This window comes from Pantherophis guttatus, chromosome 4 (genome assembly GCF_059756535.1).
Source record: "Pantherophis guttatus breed Tessera chromosome 4, ASM5975653v1, whole genome shotgun sequence".
Lineage (NCBI taxonomy): Eukaryota > Metazoa > Chordata > Lepidosauria > Squamata > Colubridae > Pantherophis > Pantherophis guttatus.
In genome coordinates this window covers 103,092,813-103,107,063 of record NC_142066.1, presented here as the reverse complement: position 1 = coordinate 103,107,063, position 14,251 = coordinate 103,092,813, and the positions used below count along the sequence as shown (strand labels likewise).

The window sequence follows — 14,251 nt, the reverse complement described above, 5'->3', positions numbered from 1 at the left end:
GCCTGGCAGAAAAAAAATGTGAACCCTTCATGAAAAGGGGAATAGACTATATTAGTGGAGAAAAATGTCAATTTACAAGCTTGGGAGAAAACAGTCTCCCAAAACCTGTGGTACTCTATTTCCTTTTCTCAGAAAGCCAGAGTTTATTTAAATCAGGTTAGAACATTGGCTAAGATTCACCTGGCATCAGATGCTAACAAACTGCAGTGCTTTAAACTCTTGTGAGTTTTGATCAAAGGGTATGGTGTAGATAAGACTGATGCTTAAAAGTATGTGCCAGCCTTCTCTAAATGAGACCTCGGAAAATGTATTGGGCTGAAACTACTGTCAGATGCAGGCAGTAGCAAGATCAGGAGCCAGCATTGTGAGGCAGACTTATTGCTGATAATAAGATAGGAAGTCAAATTCTATAACACGTCAAGGAGATAGAAGGGAACTCCCTAGCAGTATCAATTCCAGTAGCAGAACCAGTTTTTAACTTTAATTCCTAGCATGGGATCATAGCCGCACAACCATGGAAAGTAGCTTGAATTTGGTAGGTGACTTCCTACTCACCACACAAGTGGTGGTGGATTATCTACTAAGTGACTCAAAATTACAAGCTGTTGTTGCTGCAAGGTATGACACAATTGTGCTGAAGGAGCTGTGAATGCAAGCTGAGGACTTAAGAAGAGAAGAAGGCAGGTTAGAGACACTAACCTAATGTACTTCAGGGATCAGCAGTATAGTACTTAAGCAGATATTTGAGGCTACAATATTAACAATCCCCTGGCATTGTGTTAACTGATTGGAGAGGAAATTCAAGACACCAGAAGGGGTCAGTTGCATGCCATAAGCCTAGTATACTAGTTAGACAATTGGACAAGACAGGCCCAGAATGAAACCCTATTTAGTCATGAAGTTGTCAGACTGAGTTTGGACTAATAACTGTGTCTCTCAGATTAACAGTTATTTCACCATCGCAACAACTAGCACAGATGTTAGCTTTTGCATTTCTGTCAGCTGCCTGTTTTCTAGAAGAAACATCTTAAATCTAAGCTATAATTTGTGGTTAAGCAGTTCAGCAAGACTATAAACTGACCAAAGGTGAGTAGAGTAAGTAGAGTTTCTTATTGGCTAGGGCCGTGATAAGGAACCTATGAAACGCGTGCCAGAGGTGGCACGCAGAGCCCTCTCTGTGGGCACACGTGCTGTCGCCAGCTGCTGTTCTGGTTTCCGGCGTGTGCATGTGCGCTGCCCGCTGGTCTTCACGTGCACTGGAGCTCTGGAAACTCAAAGACCAGCACTCCGGCACTTGTGAAGACCAGCTGGCCAGTGTGCATGTGTGCACTGGAAATCCAAAGACCAGGTGGCTGGCATGCACATGCGCACTAGCCAGTTCAGTGGTGAAATCCACTTACTTTTGCTACTGGTTCGGGAACAGGAGCGCGTGCACACTATGTGACATGCTATGCATGTGCACGCTAGAGTCTTCTGTACATGCACAGAGGGTAAAAAATGGGATGTAATGACATCCTGGTGGGTGGGCGGAGCCTCCCGCCGCTGGCGCTACCGGTTCGCACGAGCCGGATAAATCTGGCCGGATTTCACCACTGGGCTACCTGGGTTTCCGGCGTTCCGCACACGCTCTGGTTTGAGCACTCGGTGCTGAAAAGGTTCACCATCACTGGGCTAGGGTGTACATGGAATGGATTTTAAGCTCTGAGTTAAGAGGAAACCCAAATTAGTCTTAACTAGTTTAATTTTCTTTCTTTTTTTTTATTGAAAAGTTTTACAAAAAAGAAATACAAAATTCCCCCCCATGTTCCCCCCACCCTTTCCCCCCCTTCATCCCACCCTCCCCCCACTTCCCAGAGCAAAATACAAGGTATTTCATTTAATCAAACATAAACTAGATTAATCTACTTATCCTCAAAGTACTGCCTTCCCCACTGAAACCTTAACTCCACTACAGATAACCAAATACTTCTAATACTAACATTCATCCATAAGCTATTTGATATTTTCTTGTCTGATACTTATTTTGAATATAATCAATCCATCTTCTCCATTCCGATACATATCTTTCTTGCGTGTGGTCCTTCAAATACGCCGAGATTTTCGCCATTTCTGCTAGGTTTGTTACTTTCAATATCCACTCTTCAATAGTAGGCAAAGAGTCCTTCTTCCAATATTGAGCTACCAGCAGCCTAGCTGCTGATATTAAGTTCAAAATCAATTTAGTCTCTGAAACTGTATAGTCCGTAATTATACCCAATAGAAACAATTGAGGAGTAAATTTCAACCTTCTTTTCAAAATGTTCTGCATCACCCACCAAATTTTTATCCAAAATGCCTTGATTTTCTTACAGGTCCACCATATATGATAATAGGTTGCATCACTACATTCATATCTCCAACATTTAGCTTGCAAATTCGAGTACATACATGATAATTTTTTAGGATCTCAGTGCCATCTATAAAACATTTTATAAAAATTCTCTCTCATATTTTGTGCTGGCGTAAATTTAACATTTCTGACCCAAATCTTTTCCCACTAGTTTAATTTTCTTGAGGTGCAACTGTGGGAAGCAGTGTGTCTGTATTGAAAGAATTCAGTTCATCACAAAGACACAGTTCACACAACTGATTCTCACTGCTAAATAATTTTATTTGAGAGCTTTCAGCGTAAAAAAGTTTTCCAAGAGAACTGGCTCCTTGTAATAAAAAATATATTTTATTTTCTTCTTATCCATCTCTGTGTGTAAAATATCAGCAATGAAAAACTAACATTAAATGAGAATTGGAAACAACCTTCCCTCTGCTATTGCTGTGTAGATGTAAGAATGACAACTCTCAGGATTTCCAGCTGGTATGGGTTGGTACATGATGGATGCTAGGCCAAAGATGATGAACATCTTGTTTTAAGAAAGCTTCCATTTGAGTTGCCAAAAGTATGGAAGGATTTAGCCCCCACTTTAATAATGGAATGGAAATACTGAATTTCTAAAAGTTAGGAGCCTATGATTTGTTTAGCAGTCTGAATTTGTCAACTTTTTCTTAATGTTATATTTAAGATCCAGGAGTTGGTCTATTAGAGTTTTCTAACTAAAGCCCCTACCCCTACCCCACAATTAAGTGGAAGAATGAGTCTAGGAGAGCCAGTAGACTGTAGTAACCAGATTGTTAACTAGATGTGATAATATATTCAGTGATGCAGATACTATAAAGCTCTACTAGGAGCAGGCACTGTCTTTTCAACTCTAGCTATGTCACATATTTGCTATAAAAATAAAATGGGGAAGAGATTGGAAATTCAGTAACTATATAATGAATGACCATGGGCAGCCAAACGAGCAGTGAGAGCACAAGCAACTTTTTACTGGATTCCTCAGAAACTTTGCTTATGGGAAGCTGGCAGGGAGCATTGAAAATCATGATTATGTGGTGGTAGTTGACTGTGTGACTGCAGGGCATTGCAATCATCCATAAGTGTGATCATATGATCATATCATATGACTGAGGAAGGGCAACCATTGGAATTTTGAATCCAGGTTGTAAGTAATCCCAGGGAAGACCATCATAATGTCAAGTGCTAAGTGACTGGTTGGAAGCCAAGAACTACCTGTGATTAAATAATTAAATATTCTGAATGTGCCCACTGTATTATAACCCAAGATCTCTATTCTTGAGATGTTTTTCCCTTTAGATTTCTTACTCATTTACTAATAAGTATATAGTGAGGAATGTTGCTTGAATGAACTCCTCCCTAAATAAGTGCAACATGGCTATTGCCACAACAATTTTTTTGTTCCCCTTTTTTTCTTCCTCCTCTGTTCTGAAAAAAAGTTAGCTAAGTAGAAGCAGGGTGTGAGTAAAATGACCAGAATCTTTTTCTGACAAGAAGAAGTGAAAGTTGTTATAAAATAAAAGTAGTTTACTTGTCCTATGCTCATAAAAACTAAAATGTGAGTGTTTTAAATTTATTGACTGGTCTCTTACAATGTAAACCAATATAAAACAACTGGAACATTTTTTGGTTTTGGCTTTCCATGTTGCAGCAGTTCAACCACTGTGGCTTAAGAAAATGTGGTTTATTTCTCACTGAAACATTAAGCTCTACATGTGTGAAGCCAACTATTATGACTTATTTTGTAAATTCTAGTTTAAATTAGCTATTGTACAATGTTAGTTCCCTTACTTCCAGATAAGTATGAATAGTTTGCTTCCAGTTGACCAATCTAGATTTAATCATAATTAGGGTAGTGGTACCACTGAAAACAGTGGGACAAATCAGAATTGATTTAAGTAAAACTGTTTTAGAGATGGACATACCTCTAGCAAGATGACCATTGATTGTCCAACCTTAATCTATAATACCAGACATTGAAATTTTATTTACAACCAGGGATCTGCAACGTAGTACAACAACTGAAATAAAAGCAATAAAGCCCTAAGAATGTACCAGTTAAAATTTATACAGACGGAAAGTAAGCAAAATAAAACAGGAAGACAAAGTAAAATACGTGCACTAATGTCTCAGGTTCATTCATGTTTTTTCTTATGAAATTGGATTTTGTGGAACCTTCTGTCTAATACTCAAGTATAGAATGTTAAAGTGGGCCAGAAAGAAGGCTCTAAGGTTTTAAAAAACTGAATATTATAATACACTGTTTTCTTTGCAGATTCACCAAAGTGAGGCATTGATTGTCGTGTTGAAATCAGCCCTTAACGTATGCAGCTGTCCAAGTATGAGTTTGGAAAGCACAGTCTCTTATTATAATGGCAGAGCAGCTAGCTGGTAAAACAAAAATTACACACATAGCTACAGCAGGAGGAGATTCACTGTCCTTCGTAAGCTCACTGAAAGTCCACAGAGAATTGCTAGTCAATCGAATCCACAACACCCAGTGTTTGATTGACAACTTGATTAAGAATGACTATTTCTCCATAGAAGATGCAGAGATTGCTGCACAGTATTCTACACAAGCAGATAAGGTACAGTATATATTTTATTTCAGTTTTTGGCTTAAGTGTAGTTTAATAATAAATCATGGCTTAGTGCACTCAATAAATCATGTCTTTACTCAAAATGTCGACTGGCGGCCCCCAGGGGGAGAGCCTTCTCTGTGGGGGCACCTACCATCTGGAACGAGCTCCCCCCAGAGATACGGAAGATCCCGGACCTGCGCACGTTTCACCGTGCTCTCAAAACTTTTCTATTTCAGCAAGCTGGCCTGGCCTAACTCCCATCTTTTAAATTTTTTAATTCGTGATTTTACAAATTGGGTGTTTTAATCTGTGTTTCGGCTGAAATATTTAATAATTTTAAGGGATTTTTTAATATTTGTATTATCTGTATTTTATCTTGGCTGTTCACCGCCCTGAGTCCTTCGGGAGTAGGGCGGTATAGAAATTTGATTAAAAAAAAAAAAAATCTTTCATATAGGCAAGTGAGCAAGGCTGGCTAGAGGAACTGGAACTGATCTTTTCATTTGTCTTCCACCATATTATCTGGGAGTAGTGCTGTCTACAGATAAAAGGAATTCTACCAAAACTTTAATTTTTTTCTCTTCCCTCAGCATTTATTTATTTATTTATTTATTTATTTATTTATTTATTTATTTATTTATTTAATATTTTATACCGCCCTTCTCCCGAAGGACTCAGGGCGGTGCACAGCCAAAAATAAAAACAAACACATATAAAATTTAAAACAGTTTAAAAGGAATTAAATAATTTGGCCCATTTCAGTTAAGACAAAGACAACCCATATAATTTAAAATTGATCTTGGTATTCAGGCCAGCCCAGCTTGTTGAAACAACAGAGTCTTGAAGGCACGACAAAAGGTGGGTAGGTCAGGGATCATCCGTAAATCCCGGGGCAATTCGTTCCAGAGAGCAGGTGCCCCCACAGAGAAGGATCTCCTCCTGGGAGTCGCCAGTCGGCATGTTTGATAGAAGGCATTTACTTAATTTAATGGACTAACAGTATATATATTTTATATGCTACTGGTTAGGATTATTTAAGAGATAAATTTAACATAAATTGCTGTTCATATAGAGAAGATCCAAAGCTGAAATTCCTTATCGTAATTGTGACTTGTTTTGGAACAATTGTATAGGCAAAGAGACAGTGTAGGTGTTTGTTGCATCATAATCACGCAGATGAATAATTTTTTCCTTCACTCAACATTCCAACAATAATCTGAATGGAAAGACAATATCTATAGATATTCAAACAATGAGAGAGAAAATTTGAACTTCTGGATAAAAGTGTCCTTTTAAATGCTTTCCCCTCATCTTTAGAAATTAATTCCTTCAGAGTCTGATGATCTTTGAGCTGTTTTTGTAGTTAATAATTATTAGTTTCCAGAAGGTTCTGGCTGATCTGCTTGATGAACTAGTTAAGCAGCATTTGAAGCTGCAAAACTTTTGCTGTTATCTGTCAAGAAATTGATACACAGGAATCTTTTGTTATGGATTCTTCTGGCTTCAGATTACTTTTCTTTTGTGAAAATGCATTTATATTGTCAACGTTAGCATGATAGTGGTATTTTTCTTCCTTGATAGTAGATCAAGGAAGTTGGGCTGGTTGCCAACTTCTCCCTTTCCTGAATTCTGCTCTTGAAATGGAGAATTCTTAAAATGAAATATGGAAGCTTCCTTTGATTCTAAATTTTTTTCCAATCATATTCCGGATCCCATGGAAGCTTCTATAGATAATAGTGAACACATAAAGACTTTTATGACCCATTATAAATATGTGTCTGGGTAATGAAATAGTATTCCTCCAGACATTGGATTAGGTGTCTCCCTTGTCTTCTGGAATTCTCCAAACTTATCACCAGATTGTATTGGATATTAGGAGATTATTAAATACACAGGGATCAATCACATTAATTGTAATTTAATTAATTGTAATTATATTAATATTTATGTAGAATGAATTTAAATTTGTTCTGTGTTATAGCCGTTTGTAGTACCAAGCAATTGTACCATGTATGATGGTGGTTCAGTGAATATAGCCTAAATGTGCTTGAGACTTTATCTGATCTTTCCTTAAGGTCCGTAAAATTCTGGATCTAGCCCAGAGTAAAGGTGAGGAAGTTGCAGAGTATTGCCTGTATGTCCTGCAACAAGCTGGTGATGCTTACTATGACTTACATCCTTGGTTGGAGGAGATTGGCTTCCACCCATCAGAAGTCATTTGTAGCAAACCTGTGGAAAATACTGACCCAGGTAAGACATCCAGTTAGGAAAGTCTGCTCTTTTTCTTTTAATTTTTAAAATTAGCTTTTTCAATATAGAAACCAAAGCATAATGATGCTGATGGTGGTGGTGATGGTGATAATATAACATAGAAAACTAACAGGATAAAACCAAGACTAGTTAAAAAAGGAGGGTGTACAGGGAGGTCTCAATTTGCAACCATTTGTTTAGTGACCGTTTAAAGTTGCAACAGTGCTGACAAAAATGACTTACGACTGGTTTTCACATTTACCACTGTTGTAGCATCCCCATGATCACATTATCTAAATTCTGGCACTTGGCAACTGGCAGGTATTTAGGACAGTTGTACTTTCTTGAGATCATGTGACCACTGCATGTAACCTTCACAGCTGGCTTTGGACAAGCAAAGTCAATAGAGGAAGCAAGATTGACTTAGCAACTTCATGATTCCCTTAACAGCTGCTCTGGTTCACTCTGCCAGTTGCAGGACTGCTTTTTAGACTACCGAGTGGAGTATATTTGAACATTTGGAGCTGTAAGAATTCATTGACCCTGTACTCTCATACATTAAAACATGGACAGACAATGTAACAGTGAATAAGAGTTTACAGCATTAGAGTTTACAGTAATCATAAACCCTGGTTGTCAGCAGAGGTACAATCACTTCTGAAAGCCCGAAACTCCACCTTCAAGGTAGGAAATAAAGACGAATACAACAAGGCCAGGGCAAACTTGAGAAGAAGCACTAAGGCGGCTAAACAGAAATACAAACTAAAAGTAGAGAAGCATCTGGCAGATAATAAAATAGGTGTGGTAGGGGCTACAACATCTAACCAATTATAAAGGAAATACGATGAAAATAGCCAACGCTGATACCCTGCTGGCGGAAGAGCGGAAGAGCTTCTTTGCCCGCGTTGAGGTTAAAAGACTTGTCTCTGTGGTTCTAGCTCAAAGGCCCTCTAATCTCCAGCCACTCACCCTGCATGAACATCAAGTGAGAATGTGCTGAAGGCCGTAAATCCCAACAAAGCTGCAGGTCCAGATGGGGTGCTGGGGAAAGTGGTAAAAACCTGCGCTGACCAATTAACAGGAGTCCTGATAAGGATTTTTAACATCTCCCTGCAATTGGCTAGAGTTCCATCATGCCTGAAAGCAGCCACAATCATCCCAGTTCTGAAGAAAGCAGCCATAAACAGCCTGAATGACTATAGACGCATTGCACTGACATCTATAGTAATGAAGTGCTTTGAGAGACTGGTCCTACAACACCTCAGGTCCTGTCTTCCACCAAATTTTGATCAACACCAGTTTGCTTATAGAAGCAACAGGTCGACAGAAGACGCCATTGCCACTACTATATATACTGCACTGAGACACCTTGAGAAATCTGGGAATTATGTCAGAATGCTTTTTATAGATTATAGCTCAGCCTTTAATATCATCTTACCAGGCATTCTCATTGAAAAGCTGACTGACCCGAATTTCCCTCTCCTCACGTATGACTGGGTCAAAGACTTCCTGACGTACCGTACACAAACAGTAAGAGTTGGATTCTTGAAATCTTCCATCCTGAAGCTCAGCACAGGCTCTCCTCAGGGCTGCGTGCTCAGCCCCTACCTGTACTCGCTGTATACACATGATTGTATATCCTCGAATCCATCCAACAGCATAATAAAGTTTGCAGACAACACAACAGTGCTGGGGCTTATAACTGAAGGAGATGAATCCGCATACAGGGAAGAAGTCCAGAAGGTATCCACATGGTGTTCAAAAAACAACCTACATCTAAATACTAGCAAGACGAAGGAGATGGTGCTGGATTTTCAGAAGCACAGAGAGGAACCTGCCCCACTGTATATCAAGTGGGGCTGTGTGGAGAGGGTTTCCTCTTTTAAATTCTTGGGAGTGCTCAGTAGTCAAGATCTCACCTGGAAAAGCAACACATCCCTGATGGTTAGTAAGGCTCAACAGAGACTTCATTTCCTTAGAGTCCTGTGGAAAAATCAGGTGGAACAACAGCTAATGACTTCTTTCTATCGGTCCACAACAGAAAGTGTCCTTACATACTGGATAATGGTATGGTATGCTGGTTTAACATCTGTGGACAGGAAGGCACTACAGAGTGATCAATTCAGCACAAGAAACTGTTGGTTGCCCTCTAACACCACTGGATGACATCGCCAGCTCTCACTGTCTCAGCAGAGTAAGGAAGATACTTAGGGATGATTCACATCCTGGCCAGTGTCTCTTTTCACTTTCATCGGGCAGAAGACATCGAAGTATAGCCAGCTGGACAAACAGGTTTAAAAACAGCTTCTACCATGTCAGACTCCTAAGCACAATCACAATTACTCCACATACACATGGAAACTTATGACTAGAGTTTTTCCCGATTACTAGTACAAGGATTATTTTCTATACTATTCATGTTGTCTTGTATTTTTTGTTATGGATTGCACCAGTAGAGACTAAACCAATTTCGTGGTATACATGATATACAATGACAATAAAGGCTATTATTACTGTGTTTCCCGGGCTTGGCCTTATTATTTGGGGGGGAGGTGTCTTATTATTTTGGGAGTGCAGGAGGCGGCAAGCATGGCTCTGGATGTCCCGTCACTGCCGTCGCCTCCCCTCTCTGTTCTGCGCGCTAGCCGAGCGGCTGGCCACCGCTGCCCTGACGTGTCCTGCCGCTGCTGCTGCCTCCAGGAGCAGGACTCTGCAAGGCTTGTGGCATTGCATGCACAAACTGCAGCACCGCTGCAAGCTTCATCATACAGGAACAGCTGGCATCCTGCTGCTCACAACTGCGCCGGTATGTCGAACCTCGTGGCAGTGCTGCCATTCCTACGTGCAACAGCACAAGCCTTGCAGAATCCTGTTGTATGCAGCAGCAGCGCGACGAGTCTCACAAAGACTCATTTCTGGCAGGTGAGGCAGGGGAGAAGCGAGACATGTGGAGCAAGATGTGGCTTCCCTTGCTGTCTCTTCTCCCCCCTTGCCAGGCATGACAGGGCTCCTGCCCCTTGCTTAGCCACCCGCCCCCTTTAGCAATGCAATTTGGGGGTGGCAGGTGGGGCGGGTGATAAGGGAGAAGCATGGAGCGAGATGTGGCTCCCCTTGCTATCTCTGTTGTAACCCAGGTCCAAGTAGGTAATAGTCGACACAAACAGTTCCAAAACAAACAGACTTTATTAGAACAGCTGAGAATTAACTCATTCTCAATGTAGTCCAAACTAAATTAAAACAAATTCTTCATAACAGAAATTCTTCAGTTTAATCACCAACCTTGGTATAATTAGGCAAACTGCCAAAGGCTTCTCCTGGCAAAAGTTCCAAAGCAGAAAACTCCGACAAGAGGAGTGCAGCAAGACAAGAACAAGTCTATCAACATTGTTTTCTGACAAAGAACCCAAGACCCGTTGCTGGTCTTTTAAGCCTTATGGGAGGGGCCAATCATCTCTTGGCCCCACTCCCGAGTCGTCCTCTTTGCTTTAGCTGCTCTTGCCTTCTGGCAGCTCTTCTCATACGTTCACTACAAACAGGCTCCTCCTGTTCCTCTGCCTCTCTACTGTCAGCCTCTGGAGGCTCCGGAGTCCGCACATCATTCCCCAATGGCCCTGGCCCCATCTCTGCCTTCAATGCAGAGCCCTCATCCAGGCCTTCCCCAGCCTCCAAGACTGGCCCATGTTCTTTCTCAGCCTCATTGCTGTCCGACTCCGCTGCCAGCTCTGCAGGCTGCTGGCGGACCACAACAGTCTCTTCTTTCCCCTCGCTGGGCATGACAGGGCTCTGCCCCTCGCTTAACCACCCATCCCCTTTAGGGATGCAATTTGGGGGTGGCAGGTGGGATGTGTTGGGCTGCGAGATGCGCATCTTACCTTCCCAGCTCCGTCGTGTTCCTTGCCGTTGTGTCCAGGGAAACATGTTGAAAAAAAACACCTTCTCGCGAGTTCAGTCAAACTCCTCAAACTCGCAGGAAGTTTTCTTTTACAACATGTTTCCCTGGACACAACAGTGAGGAACATGACGGATCTGGAAAGGTAAGATGCATGTCTCGCAGCCCAACATGTCCCAGCCCACCCCATTGGCAACAGCAGCCTGGCTGCTTCCCTTCCTGCCGTCTCTTTATTGAGAGGGGTGGCAGGTGGGGTGGGAGAGAAACAGATGTGTGGAGCAAGACGTGGCTCCCTTGCTGTCTCTTCTCCCCCCCCCTCCCCCCCTCGCCGGGCATGACAGGGCTTCTGCCCCTCGCTTAGCCACCCTCCCCTTTAGCGATGCAATTTGGGGCTGGCAGGTGGGGCGGATGGCCAAGTGAGGAGTAGGAGCCCTGTCATGCCCAGTGAGGGAGGGAGAAGAGACAGCAAGGGGAGCCATGTCTCGCTCCACACATCTCGCTTCTCCCCCACCCCACCTGTCTGAAATGAGTCTTTGTGAGACTTAAAACAAATAAGACAGAGAATGGGGAGAGAGAAAGGAAAGAAAAAGAAAGGGAGAGGGAGAGGAAAAAGAGAATGGGGAGAGAAAGGAAAGGAAAGAAAAGGAAGGAAGGAAGGAAGGAAGGAAGGAAGGAAGGAAGGGGAAAAAAGAGAGAGAAACAAATGAGAAGGAGGGAGGGAGGGAGGGAAAGAGAGATCCATTTCCCACACACAGGGAAACCACAATACTCATGTATGGTACAACAATAAATTTATTATTGTAAATATTTATTATTTACTCCTTGTAGTAAATTTATTATTTACTACAAGGAGTAAATAATACACGGCCTACAAGGCCGTGCCGATCTGGATGGGGAGGAATAGGCTCAGGCTCAATCCATCCAAGACCGAGTGGCTGTGGTTTCCGACGTCCCGATATAGTCAGTTGGTGCCATCACTGACTATTGGGGGCGAATCATTGGCCCCCACGGAGAGGGCGCACAACTTGGGCGTCCTCCTGGATTCCCGGCTGTCTTTAGAAGAGCACTTGACGGCCGTGTCTGGGAGGATTTTTCATCAGGTTCGCCTGATTCGCCAGTTGCGTCCCTTTCTGGATCAGGACTCGTTACACACGGTCACTCATGCCCTTGTCACCTCCCGCCTGGACTATTGCAACGCTCTCTACATGGGGCTCCCCTTGAGGAGCACCCGGAGGCTCCAACTGGCGCAGAGTACGGCCGCGCGGGTGGTAATGGGAGCGACATGGTGTTCCCATGTAACACCTCTCCTGCGCGAGCTGCACTGGCTCCCGGTGGTCTTCCGGGTGCGCTTCAAGGTTTTGGTTACCACCTTTAAAGCGCTCCATGGTTTAGGACCTGGATACTTGCGGGACCGCCTACTACCACAAATAGCCTCCCACCAGCCGGTACGCTCCCATAGAGAGGGGCTCCTCCGGGTGCCGTCAGCCAAACAATGTCGACTGGCGGCCCCCAGGGGGAGAGCCTTCTCTGTGGGGGCACCTACTATCTGGAATGAGCTCCCCCCAGAGATACAGAGGATCCCGGATCTGCGCACCTTCCGCCGCGCCTTAAAGACCTTATTATTTCACCAGACGGGCCTGGCCTAATTTTCTCTCTCTTTCATAAAAGATTTTTAATTTTTAAATATCTTTTAGTATCTTATATATTCAATTTTAAAATTGGTTTTAAACAGTTCGGGGTTTTAAATTTGTCGGAGCCAAAACTATTTAATCTGATTTTATTCTACTTTTAAATTTTGTATGGATGTGTTTTTATTGTCTGGCTGTGCACCGCCCTGAGTCCTTCGGGAGTAGGGCGGTATAGAAATCGAATAAAATAAATAAATAAATAAATTATTTATTCCTCAAAGGAGTAAATAAACAAATAACTGACGATTGTGTTGCAAATGCAATCAGAGCAAGATACATGGACAGGAAGTACTCCTTTAAGGAGACCTCTATTGCCAAGCATGAAAGATTGGGACCTATGTTGTTGAGCCAAATGGACTTACTGGTAAAAGAAACACAGGATGAAATTCAGGATGTGGACAGTTTCGAGGGTATGGAAGATGATGATATGACTGCCATATTGGAATAAATTGTTCAGTTTTAAAAAATTGTTGAATTTTAGAATATTGTTGAATTTGAATATGTTTAATTGTTGAATTTTAATAAATTTATTGTTGTACCATACATGAGTATTTTGGTTTCCCTGTGTGTGGGTTTAGAGTTTGCAATTGTGGTTTCCCTGTGTGTGGGAAATGGATCTCTCTTTCTCTCCCTCCCTCCTTCTCATTTCTGTTTCTCTTTTTTCCTCTCCCTTCCTTCCTTCCTTTCTTTCTTTCTTTCTTTCTTTCTTTCTTTCTTTCTTTCTTTCTTTCTTTCTTTCTTTCTTTCTTCCTTTCCTTTCCTTTCCTTTCCTTTCCTTTCCTTTCCTTTCCTTTCCTTTCCTTTCCTTTCCTTTCTCTCTTTTTCCTCTCATTCTCTCCCTCCCTTCCTCTCTCTTCTTTTTCTTTCCTTTCTCTCTCCCCATTCTCTGTCTCATTTCTGTTCTCTCTTTTTCCTCTCCCTTTCTTTTTTCTTTTTCTTTCTTTCCTTTCTCTCTCCCATTCTCTTTTTCCTCTCTCTCATCCTTTCCTTATCTCTTTTTCTTTCCCTTCTCTCCTCCTTCTCTCTCTTTTTCCTCTCATCCTCTTCCTCTCTCTCTCTCTTTTCTTTCCTTTCTCTCTCCCCATTCTCTCTCATTTGTTTCTCCCTTTTTCCTCTCCCTCTCTCTCTTTTTTCTTTTATTTCTCTCTCCCCATTCTCTCTCTTTTTCCTCTCTCTCATCCTTTCCCTCTCTCTCTTTCTTTTCTTTCCTTTCATTCTCTCTCTCATTTTTGCTGGAGGCAGTGGTAGGTACTGGTAAGGAGTGGGATGCGAGGTGCATCGCTGGCCTGCCACTCTTTTTTCTGCGGTTATCAGCATTGTCGCTAAGGAGTGGGGCACAAGGCATCACTGGCCTGCCACTCTTTTTGTGGTGGCCATCAGCAGTGCCGCTAAGGAGTGAGGCGCGTCGCTGGCCTGCCAGTTACCAGGCGCAAGATGCGTCACTGACCTGCTG

The 14,251-nt window shown here is 42.2% G+C and overlaps 1 protein-coding gene across 7 annotated transcripts in view; it reads left to right on the top strand.

The window, feature by feature from the left end:
• Positions 1-14,251, top strand: part of NOD1 (nucleotide binding oligomerization domain containing 1) — a 75,060-nt gene that overhangs the window by 738 nt on the left and 60,071 nt on the right. For all 7 annotated transcript variants that reach the window (XR_004588884.3, XR_015734252.1, XR_015734253.1 and 4 more), the window contains exons 2-3: positions 4,665-4,977; positions 7,047-7,221. Coding sequence is in view for 4 of the 7 variants with exons in the window: in XM_087894227.1 (XP_087750353.1) it covers positions 4,762-4,977; positions 7,047-7,221 (391 nt within the window). In the remaining 3 variants the exon portion in view is untranslated. The remainder of the gene's footprint in view (positions 1-4,664; positions 4,978-7,046; positions 7,222-14,251) is intronic.